The sequence below is a fragment of the Pelobates fuscus genome, chromosome 1 (genome assembly GCF_036172605.1).
Source record: "Pelobates fuscus isolate aPelFus1 chromosome 1, aPelFus1.pri, whole genome shotgun sequence".
Taxonomy (NCBI): Eukaryota; Metazoa; Chordata; class Amphibia; order Anura; family Pelobatidae; genus Pelobates; species Pelobates fuscus.
The window spans coordinates 177,818,649-177,846,434 of NC_086317.1; the positions used below are offsets into that span (position 1 = coordinate 177,818,649).

General features: G+C 40.1%; 2 protein-coding genes across 3 annotated transcripts in view; one reads left to right on the plus strand and one right to left on the minus strand.

The window, feature by feature from the left end:
- ILRUN (inflammation and lipid regulator with UBA-like and NBR1-like domains) overlaps window positions 1-9,378 on the minus strand; it is a 47,605-nt gene extending 38,227 nt beyond the window's left edge. Inside the window, exons 1-2 of one of the 2 annotated variants that reach the window (XM_063453027.1) lie at window positions 9,257-9,378; window positions 8,748-8,917 (exon numbers count right to left, since the gene is read on the minus strand). In XM_063453027.1, the coding sequence (XP_063309097.1) occupies window positions 8,748-8,905 (158 nt within the window). In that variant the 5' untranslated portion in view covers window positions 8,906-8,917; window positions 9,257-9,378. Of the gene's footprint in view, window positions 1-8,747; window positions 8,918-9,002; window positions 9,062-9,256 lie in introns of those variants that run through there. The other variant, XM_063453031.1, reaches the window with a different exon arrangement.
- A 316-nt stretch (window positions 9,379-9,694) lies between these two features.
- SNRPC (small nuclear ribonucleoprotein polypeptide C) lies at window positions 9,695-26,019 on the plus strand. The gene is made up of 6 exons (XM_063444403.1): window positions 9,695-9,790; window positions 10,004-10,046; window positions 18,201-18,309; window positions 18,915-19,004; window positions 19,952-20,056; window positions 25,011-26,019. Exons 1-6 carry the CDS (start codon window positions 9,783-9,785, stop codon window positions 25,133-25,135), a joined length of 480 nt encoding a protein of 159 aa, XP_063300473.1. The 5' UTR covers window positions 9,695-9,782; the 3' UTR covers window positions 25,136-26,019.
- The last annotated feature ends 1,767 nt before the right edge of the window (window positions 26,020-27,786 follow it).

The window sequence follows — 27,786 nt, forward strand, 5'->3', positions numbered from 1 at the left end:
GCTTCTTTTGCCGTGGGGGGGCTGCCTGGGCTGTGAGGCAGTCCTCCCGAAGCGGAGCGCCGGTAAGATAAGTATACCGGGCGCTCCAGGGCTCAAAGCCATTACGGCGTTCTATGCAGCCGCAACGGCTTTAAAGCCCACTTAAAGCGGGACGGCATAGAACGCCGTAACGGCGGGAAGGGGTTAATATAGTATTCACTTATCTGTTGTCAAAAAAAAAAAAATCTTACTCCATTTTTTTTATTTTTTTAAAAAAACAATAGCTTTTGGGGAGGAATAAATAAATGAATTTTAGAAAAAACACCCACCCCCCCCCCCCCCCCCCAAGGCCATCCCATATCCTATATTTCCATTTTACTTACACATGAAACATGAGCTTAACACTTGACCTTCATCAACATTTATTTCTAACTATATGCATTTTTATATATGCATTTATTTGTAAATCCCAGAAGGCTATGTTTACCAGAAAAAACAAGTAATTCGTAGTTACAGTCACACTATCATACATTAGAAATTCTTCAACGTTCACAAACATTTTTGCAACAAACTCAATGTATTCACAACTTCGGCCTATTGACCACCCTTACTGAAAATAAAGTATATTAACCCCTTAAGGAGAAAAGGAGAGAGAAACACAACAGCTGAAAAAAGCAGATGTATCAAACTGCATAAATCTGGAGATCATGAAGTAGTCCAACAAAAGAAAATATATACAGTCAAAAAATAGTGTAAATCTCCATGTGACAATAAAACAAAAAAATAGACAAAATATATTATCAAAAATATCAAATACCCCTAATATTTAAATATGAGTATATATAAACAGAATAATACACCAAAATGAGCTTTAATAGATCATGCTCTAAGTGTACTCTGTTATATATAGTAGCTCTATCTTAAATAAGAAAAAAGGGGGGAATGGTATATGAATACCAATAAACTACCACTATATGAATCCTCTAAATAGTAGAAATGCCATATATAATATGGGCTTCGTCTTTTTCCTCTGACGAAGGTGCTAGTAAGAGCACTGAAACGCGCGTCAAGCGTTACACTGTCCGCTTTTTGGACATCACTTTTTGCCCACATATTTCACAGTATGGCACTATAATGTATTACTTTTGTTTAAATAGATAGATTCTTTTCTCTACCATTATTAGATAGCCAAGTGGATGTAGCCAGCTTATTATATACAATTATTAACATTGTTGCTATTTAGACTGCTACTAGTCTGTTAAGCAGCTTTTTGCTACTTTTCTCCTGCATATCCACTCTATCTGCTCTGTCTATAGATATGCCATGGGCACTCTAAACTCCACGATATCTATATCCTCTTTCCTAATTTTTCTTATATGATATGTATATATTTTTGATACTATTATAGTAGCCCATATTATATATGGCATTTCTACTATTTAGAGGATTCATTTAGTGGTAGTTAATTGGTATTCATATACCATTCCCCCTTTTTTTCTTATTTAAGATAGAGTACACTTAGAGCATGATCTATTAAAGCTCATTTTGGTGTATTATTCTGTTTATATATCCTCATATTTAAATATTAGGGGTATTTGATATCTTTGATAATATATTTTGTCTATTTTTTAATTTTATTGTTACAGGGAGATTTACACTATTTTTTGACTGTATATATTTTCTTTTGTTGGACTACTTCATTATCTCCAGATTTATGCAGTTTGATACATCTGCTTTTTGCAGCGGTTCTCTGTGTTTCTCCTTTTCTCCATTATATAACCTGGGGTTAGGCCCTTGGAGACCTCTGGAGTCTCCACTAGGTACTGGGTAAGTTTACCTATACCGGTAACGCCAATTTTGCTAGGTGCTACATGGTAGTGGTTTACTACCCTTATATATAGTTTTTCTAACCCCTTAAGGACCAAACTTCTGGAATAAAAGGGAATCATGACATGTCACACATGTCATGTGTCCTTAAGGGGTTAAAGAGGCACTGTCACCATCTGGGGACTTCACAGAATTTACAAAGACCCCTGAAGGTGACAATGTCACTGAGGTCCGGGTGTCACAATGTGTCTGTCGTCAGTGCTCACAGTGAATTAGCAACAGATGTAATCTCCTCCCTTGCAGGCGCTCTTCCTTTCCCCACCCTCTCTCCTGCCTCCCTCCGTTGCTTGTATTCAGGTTGTTTGTTTTTTTTCAAATTAGAATTCCCTCCCAAAATCCCTTGTTCCCCCTCCCAATTCCGTCAGCTGGAGGAGAGGGATCAACACCGGGAGTTTGCCCAGTGCTGGATTACAGGTGAGTTTTAAAACTATTTTTATTTTTTTTTAATTTCAAGAGAGTGGGAGCTAATAGCAATGCACCAAAGGGTATAGCAAGTCTAAAAAGGCTAATTGGATAAAAAGGTTAAAGTGACCCTTTAACAAAGCAGGATATTAGAAATTCTAAATTAAACAGACTGTGCAATAAAGGAAGTTTAAAGGCACAGTATACTCACCAGAACTACAGCTTAATGTAATTGTTGTGGTGAATATATTATGTCCCTGCAGGCTTTTTGCAGTAATCAATGTCTTTTCAGATACACTTCTGATGTCAGCCAAGAAAGCAGATGAAGGGCAGAGCCAACACCAGAAGACTGGAATAAGGGTGAGTTTTTAAAGGGACACTATAGTCATCTGAACAACTTTAGCTTAATGAAGCAGTTTTGGTGTATAGAACATGCCCCTGCAGCCTCACTGCTCAATCCTCTGCCATTTAGGAGTTAAATCCCTTTGTTTATGAACCCTAGTCACACCTCCCTGCATGTGACTTGCACAGCCTTCCATAAACACTTACTGTAAAGAGAGCCCTATTTAGGCTTTCTTTATTGCAAGTTCTGTTTAATTAAGGTTTTCTTATCCCCTGCTACCGTGTTTCTCCGAAAATAAGACCGGGTCTTATATTAATTTTAGTCACAAAAAACACACTAGGGCTTATTTATTTACAGTACTGGTATGTACATTGAACCCCCCCCCTTTAATAAATCCACCCCCTCTAATTAATCCACCCGCCTCCAATTAATCCACCCGCCTCCAATTAATCCACCCCCCTCCAATTAATCCACCCCCCTCCAATTAATCCACCCCCCTCCAATTAATCCACCCCCCTCCAATTAATCCACCCCCCTCCAATTAATCCACCCCCCTCCAATTAATCCACCCCCCTCCAATTAATCCACCCCCCTCCAATTAATCCACCCCCCTCCAATTAATCCACCCCCCTCCAATTAATCCACCCCCCTCCAATTAATCCACCCCCCTCCAATTAATCCACCCCCCTCCAATTAATCCACCCCCCTCCAATTAATCCACCCCCCTCCAATTAATCCACCCCCCTCCAATTAATCCACCCCCCTCCAATTAATCCACCCCCCTCCAATTAATCCACCCCCCTCCAATTAATCCACCCCCCTCCAATTAATCCACCCCCCTCCAATTAATCCACCCCCCTCCAATTAATCCACCCCCCTCCAATTAATCCACCCCCCTCCAATTAATCCACCCCCCTCCAATTAATCCACCCCCCTCCAATTAATCCACCCCCCTCCAATTAATCCACCCCCCTCCAATTAATCCACCCCCCTCCAATTAATCCACCCCCCTCCAATTAATCCACCCCCCTCCAATTAATCCACCCCCTCCAATTAATCCACCCCCCTCCAATTAATCCACCCCCCTCCAATTAATCCACCCCCCTCCAATTAATCCACCCCCCTCCAATTAATCCACCCCCCTCCAATTAATCCACCCCCTCCAATTAATCCACCCCCTCCAATTAATCCACCCCCTCCAATTAATCCACCCCCCTCCAATTAATCCACCCCTCTCCAATTAATCCACCCCCCTCCAATTAATCCACCCCTCTCCAATTAATCCACCCCCCTCCAATTAATCCACCCCCCTCCAATTAATCCACCCCTCTCCAATTAATCCACCCCCTCCAATTAATCCACCCCCTCCAATTAATCCACCCCCTCCAATTAATCCACCCCCCTCCAATTAATCCACCCCCCTCCAATTAATCCACCCCCCTCCAATTAATCCACCCCCTCCAATTAATCTACCATCCCTTTAATTAATCCACCCCCCCCAATTAATCCACCCCCCCAATTAATCCACCCCCTCCAATTAATCCACCCCCTCCAATTAATCCACCCCCTCCAATTAATCCACCCCCCTCCAATTAATCCACCCCCCTCCAATTAATCCACCCCCCTCCAATTAATCCACCCCCCTCCAATTAATCCACCCCCCTCCAATTAATCCACCCCCCTCCAATTAATCCACCCCCCTCCAATTAATCCACCCCCCTCCAATTAATCCACCCCCCTCCAATTAATCCACCCCCTCCAATTAATCCACCCCCTCCAATTAATCCACCCCCTCCAATTAATCCACCCCCTCCAATTAATCCACCCCCCTCCAATTAATCCACCCCCCTCCAATTAATCCACCCCCCTCCAATTAATCCACCCCCCTCCAATTAATCCACCCCCCTCCAATTAATCCACCCCCCTCCAATTAATCCACCCCCTCCAATTAATCCACCCCCTCCAATTAATCCACCCCCTCCAATTAATCCACCCCCCTCCAATTAATCCACCCCTCTCCAATTAATCCACCCCCCTCCAATTAATCCACCCCTCTCCAATTAATCCACCCCCCTCCAATTAATCCACCCCTCTCCAATTAATCCACCCCCTCCAATTAATCCACCCCCTCCAATTAATCCACCCCCCTCCAATTAATCCACCCCCCTCCAATTAATCCACCCCCTCCAATTAATCTACCATCCCTTTAATTAATCCACCCCCCCCAATTAATCCACCCCCTCCAATTAATCCACCCCCTCCAATTAATCCACCCCCTCCAATTAATCCACCCCCTCCAATTAATCCACCCCCTCCAATTAATCCACCCCCTCCAATTAATCCACCCCCCTCCAATTAATCCACCCCCCTCCAATTAATCCACCCCCCTCCAATTAATCCACCCCCTCCAATTAATCCACCCCCCTCCAATTAATCCACCCCCCTCCAATTAATCCACCCCCCTCCAATTAATCCACCCCCCTCCAATTAATCCACCCCCCTCCAATTAATCCACCCCCCTCCAATTAATCCACCCCCCTCCAATTAATCCACCCCCTCCAATTAATCCACCCCCCTCCAATTAATCCACCATCCCTTTAATTAATCCACCCCCCCTTTAATTAATCCACCCCCCCTTTAATTAATCCACCCCCCCTTTAATTAATCCACCCCCCCTTTAATTAATCCACCCCCCCTTTAATTAATCCACCCCCCTTTAATTAATCCACCCCCCCTTTAATTAATCCACCCCCCTTTAATTAACCCACCCCCCTTTAATTAACCCACCCCCCCTTTAATTAACCCACCCCCCTTTAATTAACCCACCGTCCCTTTAATTAATCCACCCCCACTTTAATTAATCCACCCCCCTTTAATTAATCCACCCCCCTCTAATTAATCCACCCCCCTCTAATTAATCCACCCCCCTCTAATTAATCCACCCCCCTCTAATTAATCCACCCCCCTCTAATTAATCCACCCCCCTCTAATTAATCCACCCCCCCTTTAATTATTCCACCCCCCTTTAATTAATCCACCCCCCTTTAATTAATCCACCCCCCCTTTAATTAATCCACCCCCCCTTTAATTAATCCACCCCCCTTTAATTAATCCACCCCCCCTTTAATTAATCCACCCCCTCTTTAATTAATCCACCCCCCTTTAATTAACCCACCCCCCTTTAATTAACCCACCCCCCTTTAATTAACCCACCCCCACTTTAATTAATCCACCCCCACTTTAATTAATCCACCCCCACTTTAATTAATCCACCCCCACTTTAATTAATCCACCCCCACTTTAATTAATCCACCCCCCCTTTAATTAATCCACCCCCTTTAATTAATCCACCCCTCTAATTAATCCACCCCCTCCAATTAATCCACCCCCCTCCAATTAATCCACCTCCTCCAATTAATCCACCATCCCTTTAATTAATCCACCCCCCCTTTAATTAATCCACCCCCCCTTTAATTAATCCACCCCCCCTTTAATTAATCCACCCCCCCTTTAATTAATCCACCCCCCCTTTAATTAATCCACCCCCTTTAATTAATCGACCCCCCCTTTAATTAATTAAGTCCCAGACATAAAATACCGGGATCTACTCACAGTTCAAAGAGTCCGACCACTGGGTGCCTCACCGCCCGGAATGGATCCTTCCGCTGAAGATCCGTGAAGGCAGATTGACGCCGCTGCGCACGTTGTCATCACGCTGCGCGATGCCGCGGCCCGCAACGCTCCTCCCCCTCCTCCTCAGCGAAGAAGGAAGTCCCGCCGGGCCGCAAAGGTAAAATGCCTAGGTCTTATTTTCGGGGTAGGGCTTTTATATCTTATATTGCAGCCCACCCCGAAAATTCAGCTAGGGCTTATTTTTGGGGTAGGTCTTATTTTCGGGGAAACATGGTATGTTAATAGTTTGCTAGACCCTGCTGTATGTGATTAAAGTTCAATTTAGAGATTGAGATACAATTATTTAAAGGTAAATTACATCTGTTTGAAAGTGAAACCAGTTTTTTTTTTCATGCAGGCTCTGTCAATCATAGCCAAGGGAGGTGTGGCTAGGGCTGCATAAACAGAAACAAAGTGATTTAACTCCTAAATGACAGTGAATTGAGCAGTGAAATTGCAGGGGAATGATCTATACACTAAAACTGCTTTATTTAGCTAAAGTAATTTAGGTGACTATAGTGTTCCTTTAATATATTGGGGGGAGGGAAGCAAGGGGGGTTAGATAGTGTTTTTACCATGTAGGGTTGGGAATACATGTTTGTGTTCCTGACCCTTTAGTGTTCCTTTAAACATCTATCTTTACAGGAAATGTGTTGGGAGACTCTGTAGGTTCTGAAGTGTGACTAGAGCTGCATAAACAAAGTGATTTAACTTCTAAATAGCAAATAAAAATGAGCAGCGAGACTGCAGAGGCATGATATATACACCTAAACCACTTTATTACGCTAAGGTTGTTTTGGTGCTTAGTGTCTCTTTGTTCATTCCTCTCCAATTTAACCCCACATCAATCAGGACCCTTACTCACACCATAATTTCCCATTTGAGCTAAAACCAGATCCCCAATTCCATACTATTATTTTTCATTGCTCTAAAAATCTAGACCTACTCCGTTATTCTCTCTTATCTGCTCCGAATTCAGGTAGAAGGTAAGATCACATAATTCTCTACTACAAACATCACACAACCTGAATCTATACCTCATCATTCAACCTCTCCCCGTGGTTTGAAACCAAGGCCAATCACAATGTAGACCCAAGACCATGCCATTCTTCATTTCCCCATCAAGATTCATTCCATTGTTTTACGTTTTAAGCCCCCAAAATAAGAGAAAATTAAATGCAACCAGTGAATACAATTATAGCTAACTGGTGACCAATAGTCCATCATTTCTTCCCATATCTCCAAACACAAGCATAATTTATTACATTTGTAGCATTCGCCTTTCTCTATGTTTATATCCACTTTTCTGAGAATTAGTGACACTACCTGGCAGTATTTTCAATCAGAAAATGCACATGAAACGAAGCAGAATCTACATTTTCTTAGGCAGGAGAAACATTTTGGCAAAATACTAAAGCGATTAAATAGTAACCCAGACAACTTCATCTCAATAAAATAGTCTGGATGACATGATTACCCAATTTTAACAATGCAGTAGAAAACATTGCTGTTCTGCAGAAATGACAATATTTTCATTGCAGAATTAACCTGCCTCTAGTGGCTCACAGTATGAAGCTTCTATGAAAGAGTGGGGTAAAACTCCACTATTTCAATCAGATAGTCTCTTTGAGACTATCTGATTGGTGCAGCATTTTGCCGCACATGCACACAAGCCCCACAATGTTTTCGTCTGATAAACCATTAAAATTGCTGAGATTGGCTGTGATCGTTGAGACTGACAATCAGGTGGAGCTTCCCTGAGGAAACCAGCACTGTAAGGGAGAAAATGAAAATGAAAGTCACCTTTTTAACCCTGAGGGCAGCAGGGAACTGGTCATCTAAACAATTGTATTCCTAGTGCATTAGTGTTCCTTTAAAATGAGTGGAGTCAGCAGCCACATCTTTCTATTTCCCATCAGTCATAACTTGCAATGGCTGATGGGAACTCCGGGCATCTTATCGTTGATATGTCAATTTAAAACTAAAAAATAAATAAAAACACCTATGAAGGATCTCTCATAGATTCTCAATTTGTATCCTCTTGCATTGATGAAAGAGTATAGCAATGACACTGGCTTCTAGCAAACGAAGCTCCAAGGAGCTGAAGATGGTAATGCTGAGTTGGTGGGTGTATCAGGTAAGCATATCTTTGACACTAACATGCCACCACGGAGGTCTTCGCACAGTTTCTACAAGTGACAGTGGAGCTTTGACAAACTATTTCAAACTACAACAAGGTAGCGAGTAGAGCAGCACCCTCATACATAGCTCTGCAACAGCAAAACAAACCATCAGAAAAAGTATCTGGGGGAAAAAAGCAGCCTCTTTGTATCTATAACTAGAATACTTCGGAGAAACTGCTATTTTTTTTGGTTTCATAAATGTTTAAATATGTAACTGAATGTGTGTCCCCTTGCATAATTACAAAAACAAAGGGGAAAAAAACACAACAACAAAAACATACCAGTTGGTCATGTCCAGGAAGAATGCACAGCCAGCCGGGTTGAGCTGGAAGCCCAGGAGCCTCTGGAACTCTGAGATCAGAACATCTTTATCTGTGGTTCCTAAACAACTGAACTTTTGTAAGAGTTCAGGGTCCAGATCAACGTCCATCCCCTCCATGACAACACTGACCTAGGACAATACAGAGACCATCAACACTTCTGGCAAATGCATTGAACACAAACATCATAAAACCCACTGTATGGATAGGTCATACCTGTAACCCAGCCTCACACACCTTATTCTACCAATCAATAGAGGAGACCCTGTGGAACTGAACACTGTCACCAAGCTGCTTGTCACTGCCTCACCCTCTCCTGCCATTAACTTGGCTATGATGGGCTGCTGTTGACCTTTGAGCTACTCCCCCTCTACCCCCACCTGTGTGTGACTTTTGACCCAGAGGAAGGTGGTCTTCATTAGTCCTGCGATTTTTTTTATTTTTTGTCCCGGTTTGCTATACCCACGCACCACGTTAACAGAAGCCGGGCCCGTCACGCCAGGCCCCGGTCTCCGGCTCCGCAGCAGGCCGCTCGGGGCCTCCCCGCTTCCTCAGCACTGCACTGCGTCATGACGTCACACGACAGACGGCTGAAAACTCACGGTACGTGTTGCTCCACCCCTAGCAACACACGTACGTCGAGGAAACCAGCGTTTGTTTTTTTTGTAATTTAAAAGAAAAGAAATCAGTCTGTCTTTCTAACAGTCAGTAAAATGTGGTTGCACAAAATTAGATGTGTATTTCCAATTAGTTTGATTCCACACATATGTGGCATTGCCAGAAGTGATGTACCCAAACTAAAAATGGCGTATAATAACGAATCTTCCTGTTTATTGACGTCACTTCCTGCCAGATAATATTACAACTGCGGCGGTCTCTAAAAATAACGTCACTTCCGGCTGCGACAATAGAGAGCTAAAATTATACCTGCGGCGGTCTCTTAAAACAAACGTCACTTCCGGCTGCGACAATAGAGAGGAGGCCGCCATCGTAACCATGCCTAAGTGAGTTTTAGATTTTTATAAAATATGATCGAATAGATTGTTTATGAGTGAGCGTTTCTTTTTATAGTTTGTTGGCAATTGTGAGCGTATTTAATTTACAGTATGTGGTGTAAGTGGTGCGGTGACTAGTGCTCGATGCACGAATAGTAAAGTAGAGCTTCTTTAAAAATCAAATATCTGATCACTGATTAATTGTGTTGTCTTTGTTTGCAGGTTTTATTGTGACTACTGTGACACCTACCTCACTCATGATTCCGTAAGTACCTGCCAATCTTGTATCCACATCTAGTGCAATGAATGAAAGGAATTATTTTCAGATAGGTTTTTTTTTTTTTTTGTAAGTTTACAGCAAATTATAAAAACATTGTAATAAGGGTTGGGAAGGGGAGGGAAACTTGAAAAGAATTAATCATGTTCAGTTGCGGTATAAAGGAGTAGTGCTTTAATGAAGCGTTTATAGTGTATAGATCATGTCCCATTCACTGCTCAATTTCCCGCTATTTAGACGTTAAATCACTTTTGTGTCGGTTTATCCAGTCCTAGCCACACCTTCTATGGCTTTGGCTTACACAGCCACCCTATAGACTAACTGGAAGAAGAGTTCAAATGTTTTAAATTGCTTCATAGTCCAGTGTGTTCAGTTTTAGAATTATTTATTGCCTGCTAGAGACTGAAACAACCTCCTGCGTGTGATTAACGTTAGCAGAGTAGGACTTAAGAACATCTAAAGTAAACACATTGTGGTAAAAATTAACCCTGTCAGTCATGGAAAGTGCAGCTGGTGCTGCATAAACAAAGTGGTCTAAATGAACACTCTCTAATGTTTGCACAACAAACTTATATTTCTAACCTCAGAGTGTTTTTCTATCTTTTTGGGTATGAGAGGTAAAATACAGTATTTTGACTTGTTGTTTGTCCTTTGCCTTGTTGGTCTCCATCCATGTGCAGCATCATCCCAGCTGAGAACATGATTGACCATTATGTTGCTTCCCCATAGAAAAATATTGTGGGGACTACTGCGCCAATCCACATCTCTTCCTAGAGATATATTGGCTAAATACATCGCTACGGGGAGCGTCTTTGTGTATTATTATCGCCATTTATATAGCACCAACAGATTCCGTAGCGCTTTACAATATTATGAGAGGGGGGGATTTAGCTAGAAATAGGACAATTACAAGAAAACTTACAGGAACGAAAGGTTGAAGAGGACCCTGCTCAAACTGCTAGAGTGTGAAGACACCCCTACACCAGTCCTGCACATATTGACCGCACCATGGAATAAATGACAACCACGAGAGGTGTTCCTAGGATGCAATTTTAATTAAATGGTCTTGGTGCAGTGGTTCTGTCATTTTAACCATGCAATATAAAATACTGCAGCTTATTAGAATATCAATATGATATCATGGAACCTTTGTTCAGCTGTTGGCAATAATAAAACACTGTTTTATTGTGTAAACATGAGCCTTGTTTTGTGAGCATAGTAGTTTTTGGTAGGGATCGACCGATATTGATTTTTTAGAGCCGATAATCTGTGAACTTTCAGGCCTATAGACAATAACTTGCCGATATTCTATGCATTTACCATTTTGAAAAAATAAACTATTTCTAAATGTAAATGCACAAAATATACATGCCACATGCAGTGGATGCAGCGTGTTAAGACAGGGGAACCGTGTGTATTTGTGTAGTGTGTGTGTATATAATGCAGTGACTGTGTAGTGTGTATTATATACACACTCTGCATTATATACAGAGTGTGCAGTGTGTGTTCCTGAAGGGATGTGATTTGTGTAAAATTAGGAGGCATTTTTAATTTTATTTTTAATATTTATGTATGGTTTATTTTGTAATGAGCCCGGCGGTCCTGGGAGGTATTATCGGCAATATCGGTATCTTTATTGGGCGATACCGATATTGCAGAAAATACCGAATATCAGCCGATAATATCTGTAAAACCGACAATTGGTCGATCCCTAGTTTTTGGCCAGTTGCACATACTGGTATGTGATGAGAAAAATGGCTTCATATTACTTACAATATGTTCTTTTGGTCATCATCATGCGCCAGGTCTCTCTAGGTAGTAGATGCAGGTATCTGTTGTTGATGCCTGTGTTAACCTCTGTCAGTTGAGGTCAAATTTTAATGACCCAGATCAGGCCTTGCATGCTCTGTATGTAACTTTAGTAAATTCTTTGAAAGGTATACTTTTTTGTGGTGGGGATATTATTTCTGGCCAAATGAAGTGTCAAAATAACCCTAAATACTCTTGTAACCCTTTGTTTTGGTGGGTGATGTCTGTTTTATTCTTGCAACTTTTAAAGCTGGGAAAAAGTGTTGTGATGTTTCCGTGTGTGTATTTGGGGTATATTTGCAACCTTTCCATCCACATACAACCAAGGATCTCTGCTCTAGTTCAAATTATTGCAACTACTCTCCTTACTACTTTTCCCATGTGTATTTGCTGTTCATTAGGCATGTTGACTCTTCTTCCTAATACATTTCTTCTGTGGATCTCCTTACTAGGAGATTGGATTTCGTGTCTTTATCTTCTTTTCATGTGTTATGTATGGTTATTCCGCCTATGTCTCAGTAACTTAGGGAGCTGTAAGACCCTTTTTACGTTTATTGGGTTTTTATGCCGTGAATGCGGGACGCCAATCTCTCGATCTGGAGCTGTTGTTGGTGCTCTCCCACTCCTCTGGACCAGTGGGGGTCATCCCGGTCTCCCTGGCAACTCTCAATCTTCTGTTGATTTATATTTTGTTAGCCCTATATGTAGTAGCTACATATGTCGTGTATTATTAGTGGATACATATCAGTCATACATGGTTTATTTGGTAAATTGTCTTGGTTATGAATAGCAATGTAGACTTGGTTTAACCCCTTAAGGACACAGCTTCAGAAGTTGTCTTGCGCTTAATGACACAAGCAATTTTTGCATTTTCTTGCTGTTTGTGTTCAACTGCAATTTGCATCTCTCTCATTTATTGCACCGACACATATTATATACTGTTTTTTAAAGGACAGAAAGGGCTTTAATTTGATGTAATATATATATATATATATATATATATATATATATATATATATATATATATATAAATAAATATATATCTCAAAAAAATACAGAAAAATGCAAAAAAAAAAAATATTTTATTTTTACAGTTTTTGCAATAATAATGTGTGCATAATTAGTGCAGGTTAAAGAAAGTAATTAAAAATAAATTAATTTAGTTGTTCTGATTTACAGAATATATAATGTGTCTGGGATTTTAAGTTTTTTTTTTTTTGGGGGGGGGGGGGAGTTACAGATCACAAAGCACAAGGAGTAAAATAAACTTTTAATGTGGAGCAATTTTAGAATTTGGTATGTTTGTCTTGTAAGCTTAATAGCCATAAAAGAAAACAAAATTGCCACACAAAAGTATATATTTATATAAAGTAGACATCACAGGCTATTTACCTAAGGTTGTTTTGACACTTTCTACGTAGTCATTTCACCGCCAACCTCTGCTAAATATTGGAGTAACATTGTGTTTTTTTTTTTTTTTGGTGTTTGGCACACAAACTTATAACAAAGAACTTCTCATGTGTATTTTGTAAAGTTGGTGTGTGCTATTCCTGTACAAAGTTTTATTTTGTGTTCAGTTACATCTGCTGAGTAAAATGACACCCGCTTTGTATGTCTTTGGCACTATTTCATGAAGCTACAGTGCCATATATGAGACCTGTCCTTTTCAGTATTCACAGTAGAATTTTGAGAGACGGATTTAATGAGCCTATGCTTCCATTTGGGGTATTATAACTGTTTGACTTCTCAAAAAAAAACCACAAAGGCCTACCATTTGTAAAAGTAGACACTCCAGGGTATCTCATATGGTGCATATTGTGCCTTAACATGCCCCCATTTTTTTCACCAATATATGCCAAAGTATGTGGTAAAAAAATATTTTGGGCATTTTTTACATACGGATTACATTTTTGCTGGGCATTTTGTATATTTCATATGTGCCACTAAGTTCAAACACCCCAAATTATGCTCAGCTAAGTCTTCTGAGTAAAATGACACTCCCATTGTATGTCTTTGGCAATATTTAGTGATGTTACAGTGCTGTAAAAGAGACGTGGCAAGTTTACGTTTTTAAGTGTGAATTTTCATGGAGGGTTTTGATGCGTCCGTGTTCCACTTTGGAGCACTTGAGCAGGCTACATATTACAACTACACCATAAAGGCATACCATTTCTTAAAGAACACATCCCAGGGTATTTCAAAAGGCATATTTTGAACCTTAGCGTGGGATCATTTTTCTGCTAGCTTGTACCAAGTGTAGTGGTAATAAGCATTTTTTTCTGCCTTATTGACACACAAAGTGAGTTTTCACAGTATATTTTGCAAACCTTGTGTGCGCTACGACTGCATAATACTTCATATGTTGCTCAGCTATATCGGCTGAGTACAGCAATACCCCAGTATGTACCTTTGCCAGGTAAATGTGGACATTCGAGGGGCACATTTGGGACATAGCCATTCCAGTTTTTTTTCAAACTTAAAATTTTTGCGCTGTGCCCATGTCCCATTTTAGAGTATTTTACCAGGCTATATAATCCAAATACACCATTTCTTAAAGAAGACCTCCCAGGGTATTTCAATTTGTATATTTTGAACCTTAGCATGGGATCATTTTTCCGCTAACGTGTACCAAGTGTAGTGGTAATAAGCATTTTTTCTGCCTTATTGACACACAAAGTGAGTTTGCGCAGTATATTTTGCAAACCTTATGTGTGCTATGAGTGTATAATACTTCATATGTTCCTCAGCTATGTCGTCTGAGTACAGCAATACCCCGGTATGTACCTTTGCTAGGTATATGTGGATGTTAAAGGGGCACATTTGAGACTCAGCCATTCAGTTTTTTTTCTTACTTTGAAGTTTTACGCTGTGTCCATGTTCCAATTTGGAGTAGTTTAGATGGTTGGTTATTGAAACTTCCCCACAAACACATACTATTTATTAAAGAATACACCCTGGGGTAATTCAAAAGGCATATTTTGAACCTTCAAGTGGGATCATTTTTCCTCTAGTTTGTTCCAGGTGTAGTGGTAATTAGCATTTTTTTAATGTATTTTTTTACTCTTTTTAAACTTTTTAAAACTAGTTTTTAAACTTTTGTTTTCCTTATTATTTTTTTTTTTAAACTTCCTTAAAAGTTTTTTTTTTTTTTTTTACAGATTTAACATTTTTTTCTAAGCTTTTTTTTTTTTTTTTACCGTTAACCCCTAACTAGCAGTAAGCAGCACTAACCGTAAATTCCCCATTTTCCCATAACTCCCACCCACCCCAGCTAGCAAAATATATAATTATAAAACATTTAAATTAACCCCTTAACGACGAGTGACGGACAAGGTCCGTCACTCGGGAATGCGTTAATGACGAGTGACGGACCTTGTCCGTCGCCCGTTAAAATTAACCCCAGATCGCCGCGATCGTGGGGTTAATGGTGCTCCGGTCTGCCTCTGCATTAGAGGCAGACCGGGAGCACCGGATACGGCTGCCCCAGTACATGTGCCCGCTCTGACAGCATGCCAGAGCGGGCACATGTGCTGTGTATACTCACCTCCGCCTCCCTGCACTTCCGGGTTCAGTGTGAAGTGCAGGGAGACGGATCAGTGTTGATCCTACCCCCTGGTGACAAAAAAAATAAAGTTTATTTAAAATCCCACCCCCCTTTACCCTCCCTTTACCCATTTTAATAAAAAATTAACCCCTTCCCTGCCAGTCGATCACTGCCTACAGTGATCAAAATACAGATCACAGTATTATACTGTGATCTAATTTTTTTTTAACCCCTGACGATTAACTTTTATTTATTTTTTAACCCTCAGGGGTTAAATTTATTTAATTAACTAATTTAAATATTGTTTAATTAAATATTTTGCTAGCTAGGGTGGGTGGGAGTTATGGGAAAATTGGGAATTTACTGTTAGTGCTGCTTACTGCTAGTTAGGGGTTAACGTAAAAAAAAAGCTTAGAAAAATGTTAAATCTGTAAAAAAAAAAAGTTTTACAAAAGTTTAGGAAACTTTAAAAAAATTAATAAGCAAAACAAAAGTTTAAAAAAATAGTTTTAAAAAGTAAAAAAATACATTTAATAACGCTCATTACCACTACACCTGGTACAAGCTAGCGGAAAAATGATCCCACGCTAAGGTTCAAAATATGCCTTTTGAAATACCCTGGGATGTCTTCTTTAAGAAATGGTATGGCTTTATGGGTTATTTGGTTTATATAGCCTGGTAAAATACTCTAAAATGGGACATGGGCACAGCGTAAAAATTCAAAATTTGAAAAAAAATGGAATGGCTGTGTCCCAAATGTGCCCCTCCGATGTCCACATATACCTGGCAAAGGTACATACGGAGGTATTTTTGTACTCAGCAGACATAGCTGAGCAACATATGAAGTATTATACAGTGGTAGTACACATAAGGTTTGCAAAATATACTGTGCAAACTCACTTTGTGTGTCAAAAAGGCAGAAAAAACGCTTATTACCACTACACCTGGTACAAGCGAGCGGAAAAATGATCCCACGCTAAGGTTCAAAATATGCCTTTTGAAATACCCTGGGGTGTCTACTTTAAGAAATGGTAGGCCTTTGTGGGGTAGTTTGAATTTAAAACCTGCAAAGATGCTTGGAAATTGCACATAGGCCCGGCGTCAAAATTCAAAGTTCGGTCAAAACTGATATGGCTTGGTCTCCTATATGGCACTGTAGCTTCACAAAATAGTGCCATAGACATACAATGGGGGTGTCCTTTTACTCAGAAGACTTAGCTGAGCATAATTTGGGGGAATATAAAGAAATACAGTAAAACCAGTGGAATACACATATATAGAAATAAACCAAGAGCTCCTCATACACCTTAGTGAGTACCCTTCGCCCTCACAATAAACGAAATATACATACAATATAAGGTGGAGTTTCTTCTTGTTTACAATAGATAACAATTTAAAATGGGATTTCTTCTTGTTAGAAATGGGTACCCTAAAGATAAAAAACAGGAGGACACATCATAGTGCAATATTGTCTGGATGTTCTATAAATATCAGGGAAATGTGTGAAAATAAACTCACAAAGCAGGAGCCTATGGAATAAGGCTCAATCTTTCAGCGTTGTGGCATTAAGGTTCCCACTCCCTTCTTTATGCTGCCAGAAGGTGATGAATAATATGTCCTCTCACAGGTTAGTACAGGAGGTGATAAATAGAATGATGTCCTCTCACTGGTTGGTACAAGTAGTATAAAGTGCTTTATTAATAAAGTGCACAAGTAAAATATAAAAAATAAGACCTTACAGTTGTAGGCAGTCTTATAGAGAGAGTCTCTAGTAGCAAAACGCGTTTCTCCTCTTGATGAGGCTTCCTCAGTTGCTGTAGATTCTTGCTATGGGTGTTCTTCATTTGTAGTACAAATTTCGCGCCGTTTTCCCGGCTTAATTTATTCAATCGTGGTGTTTTTACTTCCGCGCTCCACGAGTGGAACGCATTGATACAGTCATTTCCGGTTTCGGCATATGCGTTCCAACAGTGGAACGCATGCGTTCCGTTTTCCATGTATACAGACATGGTTCTGCATCCTGTTCGGTCTAATTCTCCGATATCAGTCCATGAAGAATAGTTATTGTTAAACAATAAAGGGAATATTAAAAAGGAAAGCATAATTAAGAACAGAAACAGATGTCTATTAAAATACAAAATCACAGGGGTTTCCTTCCCACAAGCCATTGTGTTTCAAAGATAATTGAGCTCACATTAAGCTAATCCAATTCTCTCACATATGTAAAAATTGTGTGTAAGTTTTCTTATCACAAAATGTATGACAACCGCATTGGAACCCCCACAAAAAATATATTCCCGAATAGCCCCGATCTGAGCACACAACATATCCAAAAAGCGTCCGAATCGGTAAAACTAAAGTTATGTTCGTGACTGGTAGAGGTGGTATTGTCAATTTCAAAAGGGGTTAATTTGATTGTATGGGATCTCAGGGCTTACAACGTAAATTCCTCTTTGAAGCTGGGACCGCCAGCAGAGCTACTCTGTAAGGCATGAGAAGTCACAAATAAGTGGCCTGGGAGTCTGGTTTCAGCACAAACTAACTGCACAACAGCTTTAACATAATAGCTTTCATCCAGCTCATCATTAACACAGTGTAACCCCATATCCTATATATCATTTAAGTCTGTGGGCAGGAGGGTAGCTTTTATGCCTGTCCATTAGGCGGTGGCACAGGAGCTTCCATGTCCATTATATTATTGTGTACTGTATTATGTAAACACAAAAATCTGACCAGTCTATTTTATCTTGAAAGTAATTTTGTTCAAGTAAATCATTTTTGTCTTCTAGCCTTCAGTTCGCAAGACTCACTGCAGTGGAAGGAAGCACAAGGAGAATGTGAAAGATTACTATCAGAAATGGATGGAAGAGCAGGCACAAAGCCTGATTGACAAAACCAGTGAGTGGGAGAAGCACCATATTAATTTATGGATGAGACATACTAACTGATGATCCTTTTGTTAAACTCACAGATGTATATGGAATATAATCTATTGATTACTTTGGTTTTTGGTTATGGTATATGACTATTCTAAATGCTCCTTTCACTTGCCACTCTCCACCAATTTGGATTCAGAACGTAGCATACTTATTTTGGCTTTGCTTAAGAGTTCACGCAATAAACTTGTGATTTGAGAGAATGGATATTCTGCTTTAATCCTTTCTGAACACCAGCTAAATGTACATTTTCATTGCCAAATACCTGCCTTCACCTTTAGCTTTGTATTGAATAACAGCACTGAAGCAGAGTGTCTGTTGTCATTGCCCTGCCCCTCTCTTATGTTACAATTCTTGCTTTTAGACAACTTTTACTTTATGGGGTTATTTTGGAGGCATTTTTAGGCATTCAGCTTTCCAAAAAAATACTATCCAATTTACGTTTAGATATCTGTAATCTGGTTAGTTGACAGCTTTTACTTAGACCCGCTCTAAAATATTGCAAAATATATTTTGTCTTCCTCCCATAATGTATGGATTGCAAATTCATGCAATTTCTTATTACAGCGGCTGCATTTCAACAAGGAAAGATACCACCAACGCCTTTTGCTGCTCCACCAGCTGGAGGTACTATGCTTCCGCCACCACCTAGTCTAGGTATGTATAATTGCTGCTAAGAAAAATGTAAAACTGTTATATATGCTTAGCCACAGAATAACAGAGGAGAAATAAAGTTGGATTACAATGCAGAAAAATTTTGGTTTTATAGGCATCTGTAGTACCGTATTTTTCAGACCATAAGGCGCACTTAAAATCCTTTCATTTTCTCAAAAATCGACAGTGCGCCTTATAATGCGGTGCGCCTAATGTATGGTTGTGCTCTCTGTCCTAGAACCGATTTTATGTGGTACACGGCGCTCAAAAATCTGTCAACATGTTTGAGCACGGCCTTGGTAAGCTACGAAGCTGCACTGCTTGCAGGGCCAGATTGGCCCACCAGGATACTGGGAAATTTCCCGTTGGGCCGCATTAAGCTGGGGCCGGGCTGACAGCCCTAATGATTATTATAATAAATCCTCCCCTCGGACTGTGCCAGCCTGTCAGTCCGAGGGGAGGGAGGAGCTGGTGTGGCTGCCAGCAGCTGCAGGGAGACCTGTCAGTCTCCCTGCACAGTCTCCAATCATTTCATTTTGTTTCATTTGATGCGTGCGCCTTATAACCCGGTGTGCCTTATGTATGAAAATAAACCCGTTGGCAGTCGATCAATGATATTGCGCCTTATAACCCGGTGCGCCTTATGGTCCGAAAAATACGGTAATTAACTGAGATTTGGCAGCAGGTGGAATTGTGGAATGGCTCACATGAAAAACATATGATCTAGAATCAGAAAGTTATTATTCCCAGAATGAGGACTAGAGGCTTGGCAACAACCAAAAATTAATAATGGTGTCTTGTGACATGGAGTGAGCAACAACAAAACAATTATCCTAATGAAGCCAAGATGTAAATTCAATCCAGTTAAATGATTTAGTAACATTGAGAGATTAATGCATTTTAGTTTATTTATAAAAAAAAAACATGTTTCCATGTAACTTTATGCATAGGTGGACCACCTCGTCCTGGAATGATGGCAGCTCCACCCATGGCTGGCCCCCCTATGATGCCAATGATGGGGCCACCTCCTCCTGGAATGATGCCAGTCGGGCATGGTAAGATTTTGTTTGTTTCTTGTCTGTAGATGTTTTCACAAGTAATAAATTCATCAGTGGCAAAACTGATGTCATCACAATCACTAACATGACAAAACATGAACACCATGGCAGCATTCCCTGTACTATTTGCTACAAATGCCGTAATATAACAAAGTATACACTACTTAATCTAGCAGTTATTTCACCCCTCACAGGAAAATGACAATGGCATCTGTGTACACCCTGTTACAACCTTAATTGATACACAGATTTTTTTTTTCTGACTTCTTATCTGTTGAAACACTATAATTATAAAACTGCCTTCTTTTACTTTAATATCGACATACCTGCGTGCAAGAGGACTATTACACAGTATATCTAACCTTTTCACCTAGACAATGCTTGTTTCCTCCTCAAGCCCTGATGACAAACCTTTTCACCCATTTCTTAATCATGTGAAGGCAGGATCCTTTTGACCTGCTAGAGCCAGAAAACTCATAAGTATGTGAAGTTAAAAAAAAACTTTCTATGCAACAAATCACCAACTAATTTAGTCGATAAATAGTGTAATAACTAAGAAACTGCTCATTTTAGACCCAGTTGGCCAAGCTAGAGATTTTTTTTTTATATCAATTTTGCTATTTTTGCTCAATGTCTCAATTAGTGTAGTCAATACACCTTTTAATTGCTTTATTCTTTTTGTTTTTGTTTTAAATGAAAACTTTAAGTACCATAACCACTAGGAGTGCTATGGCACCATCCCACGATATGTAGAACGTTTTTAGTACCATTTGGCAACTTGCCTGGTAGCCTGAGTGCTAGCACCATGGTTAAATGCTCTTGGCTGCAGAAGAAGCAAGGTTTCTCCATATAATAAAACACATGCAAGATTGCACTCCTTGGCTTAGAGCATTCAGTTTACACTGTCATAAGTGTGACCCTGCTTAGTTTTGTAGAGCTGGATTCTTCTGGAAGAGATCGGCAGCAAGGATTGCAGGTGCCCAGTAGAACACTAGTTGTGGGACCAAAACTGTTTGACTACTGCACCAGAACATGCCCATAGAATGATCATTTAAGTGTCAGATAGCATAGGGCTGTGCTGTACAAATATATTTTAGGCCCTTAACTCTAATTAATATGTATGTATAAACTAGCATAAGCTATGAGTAGGTCATTCCAACTGTTTACGTGATATATAAACTCTTGATCTATTGTGGACCCTCTTGTCTGATCATTGATATTCAAAATAAAGATTGTACAGTTTGCCAATTTTTCTTCAATGTTAGCCTCCCCTTTTAAACCCTTTAGGAAGCATGACTGAATTATTCAGCCTTAAGTACACAGAATAATTCTGTAATTTTGTGGCTCCAGACTGAACGTTGAGCTGTATGCAGTGCTCAAAGTGGGTGCTGCGTAAAGCTTTTTACATTACTGTGGCTGACCGTGTGTGTTAAGCCTCTGTCCCAGTGAAGTCACCAGAGATTAATGATAGAGGGACACGCCAAACAGATTATTGAAAAGAAGTTATCAGAGAGTATTCATTGTGATAATATTCACTCTCCCCAACCATATGAAATGGTGTTTGTTCCATCTGCCAAGGTCTTTCCAGATATCAGACAATAATAGAATGAGATATAGTTCTGAGACGTTTTGGGTGATGTTGATGCCCAAGGGAAACTCTACTGCCCAAATACAAAATAATCACAGTAGGGGGCGTGGCCAGCAGCTGAACCGAACGGGCGTCTCTTCGCAGAGCTCCGCTCGGAATCATAGACATAAAAGTCCAAATCCACGGGAAAACATAAAAGAATACACCCGAGACAAGGAATACCCCCGAGCAGAGACCATGGGGAAGAAAAAAAAAAAAGAATCAGGGCTCAGCTATGCCTAGGCAACCCAATATCAGACTCTCCTTTGAGCCCCCACGGAGACCCAAGTTGGCGCCTGAGGCCTACTACTCTCCCGAAGCCTCCGCAGAAAAAGATGACTCACTGCCCTCACCTCGCTCAGAGGTCCGAGACAGCTCGTCGGACCCTGAAGCAGACGAGACCCCAGCCAAAAAGGGGGATATAAAAAGGCTCTTGATCGACCTAAGGCAGATTTGGAGAGAGGACCTCCAGAAGGTCCAGACAGAAGTTGAGGACGTGCGCCGCACAGTCCGCGACCTAGAGACACGGGAGACAGCCAGGGACAAGAAACTCTGTGATACAGATCAGAGCCTACAGGAGCTCACATCACAGGTATGAGACCTGAGGCGCTCGGTGTCTACTATGGAGGCAAGGCACAGGCGAAAAAACCTGCGCCTCAGAGGTGTTCCCGAAACCATAGAAGACGCACAGCTCCTACCCTATGTCCATGACCTCACGACAGCCATGTGCATTAAAGGCCTTACAGACAGGGCACAAATCACCACAGCTTTCAGGGTGCGGAAATCCGCAGCAGCACCCAAAGAAGCACCAAGAGACGTTATTATTGTTACCAGGGACATCTCCGTGCAGGCCGCCATAATGACCCGATCAAGGGAACTGGGAACGGTTACTCACGAAGGTCACAGAGTGGCAGTGTACCCTGACACACCGTTCTCAGCACTAATAGAAAAACGGAAATTGGCACCTATAGCCAAGAAATTGAGAGACGCTAACCTGCCATCAAAGGGGAAAGCCACACACTCACCTCAACAGATGACCCTGACAGCTTCTTGCAACTTGCAGGTCTGACGACACGGCAGCAGCAAGAGACCCCTCTGCCCAAAGATGTACCGGTGGAACCGGAGCACTGTATCTATGACAAGGCAACTGGCACTATGACCATAAAGAGACTGACACCTGCACCCAGAGGAGAGCCAGAACACAGGCTAACTAAATATCTGATTAAATGAGTACATAATGTGACTGCTGCTCGGGATGGCGACTAATATAGCGGGAGCTTCCTTTTCGCAACGAACCCATGCATACCTCTATACCAGTTATGTTAACTAAATGTTTTTACACTTATTTTAGTAAATTTTACGGTCAGAGCGCCAGGAGAGTAATGTTTAATACTCAAGCGTCTAATAGGGTAGATTTGTGTTTGCCTCTAGTCTGATTTGTTAAAGTAATTTTCTACGCGCTCTATATCTTTCCCTGGTGAGAGCCCCATTTTATAAGTTTACCCCTTGAGACATATGTGTTCGCCTCCTGCTGTACATAAGTGTAAGGTGTACCATTGTCCTGAAAATATTGCTGGATATGTTGGGAGATGGATTGCTTAACTGTGTCGTTTTGTATAATATGGGGGATTAACCTCCAGTGGGTTTGCCTTCTAGGGTTGGTAGGAATCAATCATTTAATGGAGATCGGAGCATGATCCGACCATGTGATGTTACCAATGGTTGCTGATTGGAGTAAGTTGAGAGAGTGATGAGCCAGCAACATCATGTCTATCCTAGTGTAAGTGTTAGTAAGTTTAGAGAAAAGTATAGTATTTTGCTGATGGGTTAAGGACTCTCCAGCAATCGATCAGTTGGTTTAGAGTGAGTACTTTATGCATTTGTGTTTTTGCTGCAGACAGGTACTTGGGATTTAAAAGAACACTATAGTCGCCTAAACAACTTTAGCTTAGTTGAAGCAGTTTTAGTGTATAGATCAAGTCTCTCAGGTTTTACTGCTAAACTCACTGCCATTTAGGAGGTAAATATTTTTTTCTTTTTATGCAGCCCCTTGCCACACCTCCCCTGGCTATGATTGTCACAGCCTGCATGGGGGGGGGGGGGGGGGGGGGGGACTGGTCTCACTTTCAATCAGATGCAATTTACCTTAAACAATTTTATCTCTTGCTCTGTAAATTTAACTTTAATCACATACAGGAGGCTCTTGCAGGCTCTAGCAAGCTATTAACATGGCAGGGGATAAGAAAATCCAAATTAAACAGAACTTGTAATAAAGGATAAACTTTCTCTTTACAGGAAGTGTTTAGGAAGGCTGTGCAAGTCACACGCAGGGAGGTGTGACTAGGGTTCATAAGCAAAGTGATTTAACTCCTAAATGGCAGAAAATTGAGCAGTGAGACTGCATGGGGCATGTTTTATACACCAAAACTGCTTCATTAAGCTAATGTTGTTTCGGTGACTAGTGTTCCTTTAAGGCTGTGCTATCTTTTCCCAAGTCTAGTGAAATATTGAGGTCACCTCCAATGATCAATTCTCCCTCAGTGTTTTTTTAAAATACGCCTAGAAGAGCCACTTTGGGGTCTATTGGGTCGGTCCCAATTGACCAGGGTAATTTGCCTTGAACCCATGAGACCAGTTAGAATCATAAATCAACCTTATTTGTCTGTATTTATTCATTTTTCTATGTAAAGGGAACATTTGTCCAAATAAGAATAGCCACACTTCCCTTAATTTGCTTGCAAAGTAGTTGTTGTAGTAGATGGTAGGGAATTTTTTATGGTAACATTTGGAGCTGAGGGTCTCGAAGTGAGTCTCCTGCAGGAATATGTCTGCCCCAGACTTATAAATGTCCCTCATAACCATCACTTTTCTGGTAGGTTGAGCCCCCTGACATTGTAGTAAAGAATAGTAATTGTCTCCATTTATGCCTAGTATTTTGTGACTTGTACCTACCTAAAATAAAGTTAAATCCTAGACTTATTACGTACTTTGTAGATCAGCATAAACCAATTTATTTTGAATTCCTTCTCATAAGCTGAACTTGTTACGCTGATTTAACGGATCAAATCTATAGCTCAAATTCAAGGTTTTGTTTTTGTTTAGGACGTGTACAATCACCTGCATTCTTAAGGGATTAAGGACCTACACAAATGCTTACTGTAAGGGTCGTTAAAGCTGCCAAAACCTAATAAGTGAAGCATTAAATTTTGACATATGAACTACAGGGAAAAGATTGACCCCAAAATGTAGCATTTATTTATTGACACTTTTTGGTAATATTCTCTGTTTTAAAAGCTTTGTCTTCTATTCTTATTGCCTCCTCAGGTCCTGGAATGAGACCCCCAATGGGAGCTCACATGCCTATGATGCCTGGACCCCCTATGATGCGGCCTCCTTCTCGTCCCATGATGCTCCAGTCTAGGCCTGGCATGGCACGTCCTGATCGATAGTTGGTTATTCCCGGCATTCAGTCTCAAATGTCTCATTTTTACTTGACCCTGAGGAGTTAATGCACATAAAAATATAAACCTTTTGATTAGGAATAATTAAGCCGTTTCTGTGAAATTGTTTAGTTATCTTGCCAAATAGGTTTCGTATTTGCTTTTGCTCAACTTTTCACTGTTGATTTGTTTGACTTCCTCATACTCTTTCAGCCATTTTTGTTAATTTCGCTCAAGTTTATTCACTAAAGTATGAATTGTTTGAAATTCAAAGTGGCTATTTTGGCATATTTCTCTATGAATGCCTCATGATACGCACTTTTGTGAATAAACTTGTCCGTGTGGAAATTTAGCCTTTGTGATGTATGGAACATCATGAGCAATGCAGTCTCTCTATTATTTGTTGGGAATTGGCATCTTAAATCCTGTGGGGGTTATTCACTAAAATGAGAATTTAAAATTTAAGGCCAAAGTAGCCAAATTGAAAGAATAGCTGACCAGTTTGGCTATTTTTACCTTGACTTTGAAATTGAGTTCTCCCTGCTTAGTAAATAACCCTGCTAGACTTGACTCTGAAGCATGGGTGAAACCGGAGCATGTAAGAAAAAATACCTTCAGATCGAACCATACATAAAACATGGCAAAAATTATTTTGGTTAACCTTATGTCTTTTTAAAGTGCTCTGTTTTCCAGTCATATTTTTGATTTGTGTTAATCAACCTGTGAAAGGATTTTTGTTTTTATATTAAAGCCTTTTGGTTTTTGTTACAAAGCAGATCTGTATTTTAGTGATGTCACTGTTACTTGTCACAGTATTCTTTGTTTTGAACAATCTGCTTTTGTAGGCATTTTTACAAAAATCAGGGGTAAGTTAATAAATGGGTAAAAGCAAATGACTATGTGTGATACATCATAATGAACCTTGGTTTACCCCCCCAAAAATTTACATTGAATTTTATTTAAACATGGCAGCATCACAATCGGTATATACCCTAGCTAACTTGAATGGGAGGGAATAAAAGGATAGAATACATAAATTACCGCAGAAATTAAAAATGTGTTACATTAAATTGACTAAAAACCGCCTCAATCACATTGTGACCAAACCCTGAGTTTGTGGAAGCTTCAATGTCCAAGCTTTAATGCTGGAAAAACGGTTCGGATGACATCCAGGTATCTACTTTACAAACTTTCCATGAGTAGAAAAGTGCTTTTGCAGAATGTACTTCTTGGAATTACTGGCATCATCTGGTTACTAAAGGCCTTAGAAAAGGTGAACATCGTTTATCTGTTGCACTTGGAAAAAGAAGCCGCCTAACCTTTATAATTAGGAGAAGGAATTCGGAACAAATAAGTAGACTTTCTCCAAGAGTATGTTCTACACTAAGCATAGGCAACCTTTAGCACTCCAGATGCTGGGACTACATCCCCCATAATGCTGGCAAAGAATCATGGGAGGTGTAGTCCAAAACATCTGGAGTGCTGAAGGTTGCCTATGCCTGTTCTACACCCAAGGCATCTCTTCCTTAGTAAACAGGTAAAAAAAAAAAACACACACTTCTTCATATGATAAGAAAATGCAGCCCCCAAACAAATATAACATAACAGAATTAGAAACACTGCACGTATTTTTGGTCTCAAAACAACAAAAAATCCAGGTGAGGGCAACAAATTTACCAAAATTAGTCCTCTAACCAAAAGAAAATATTTGAGATCCTTGAAAATGCAACCGGTGTTTAGTTCTATATACAGGAAGAACACGTACATTGAATGTGGAGCTACTGATTGGCATAGAGGTTCTGGCGACTGCCCAAGCCAGTCTGCAACCTGAAAGTCAATTTCAAAATCTGGATGCCACTGAGGGAATTGGGGATCTGCCGTTTATAGCAGGAGATAGAAAATTGGTTATCATGGTAAAACACTGGTTAGCTTCCCTGTCATACATACACGTGCATTCATCATGTTGTGTATCTAATGACTTTATCAAGATTCTCCTAGAGCCCCTGTTTCCTTCCCTCATATAGCATAGCAAACAAGGTATCCACAACACCTTAAAATCAGAGCTTCATTTCAGTTCTCATAAAGCTCTGGAATGGATTCTCCATTCAGCAGCAATTAAAGATTAAAGGGAACCTCTTCTAAATTTTGCTCTCATGCGTAGCAAAAAAACAGAATAAAGCAAATACATCAAGTTCATAATATATATGAAATGAAAGTACAAAAGGCCAAATATTTTTTTTTCATGTTAATTTATACCATTATCCAAGGTGATTATAAATATCCAGCTAGCCTATCAACTTTTTGATTTTTTTTTTGTCATTCATTTTAAGTTTTGGTAATACACAAAGAAAAAACAGCCATATATATATATATATATATAATGAGTAAATCACAGCATGTAACAGAAATAGCAAACATTTCCTCACACTTGTAAATATATAAAAATACAAACAAATGAATAAATCTTATTGTAAACTGTGAGTCAATTATAACCTACAACTCAACATGTCAGTTTAAAAACAATGGAGATATGATTTACATACAATTTATAACACCATATAGAATATTACGGAGGTAGATTGACAATATACAGGGAGAACTCCAGTTCAATCGCTTACCACATGGGCGAGTCAGGATTCACCTAATAGGGTCCAGACTCA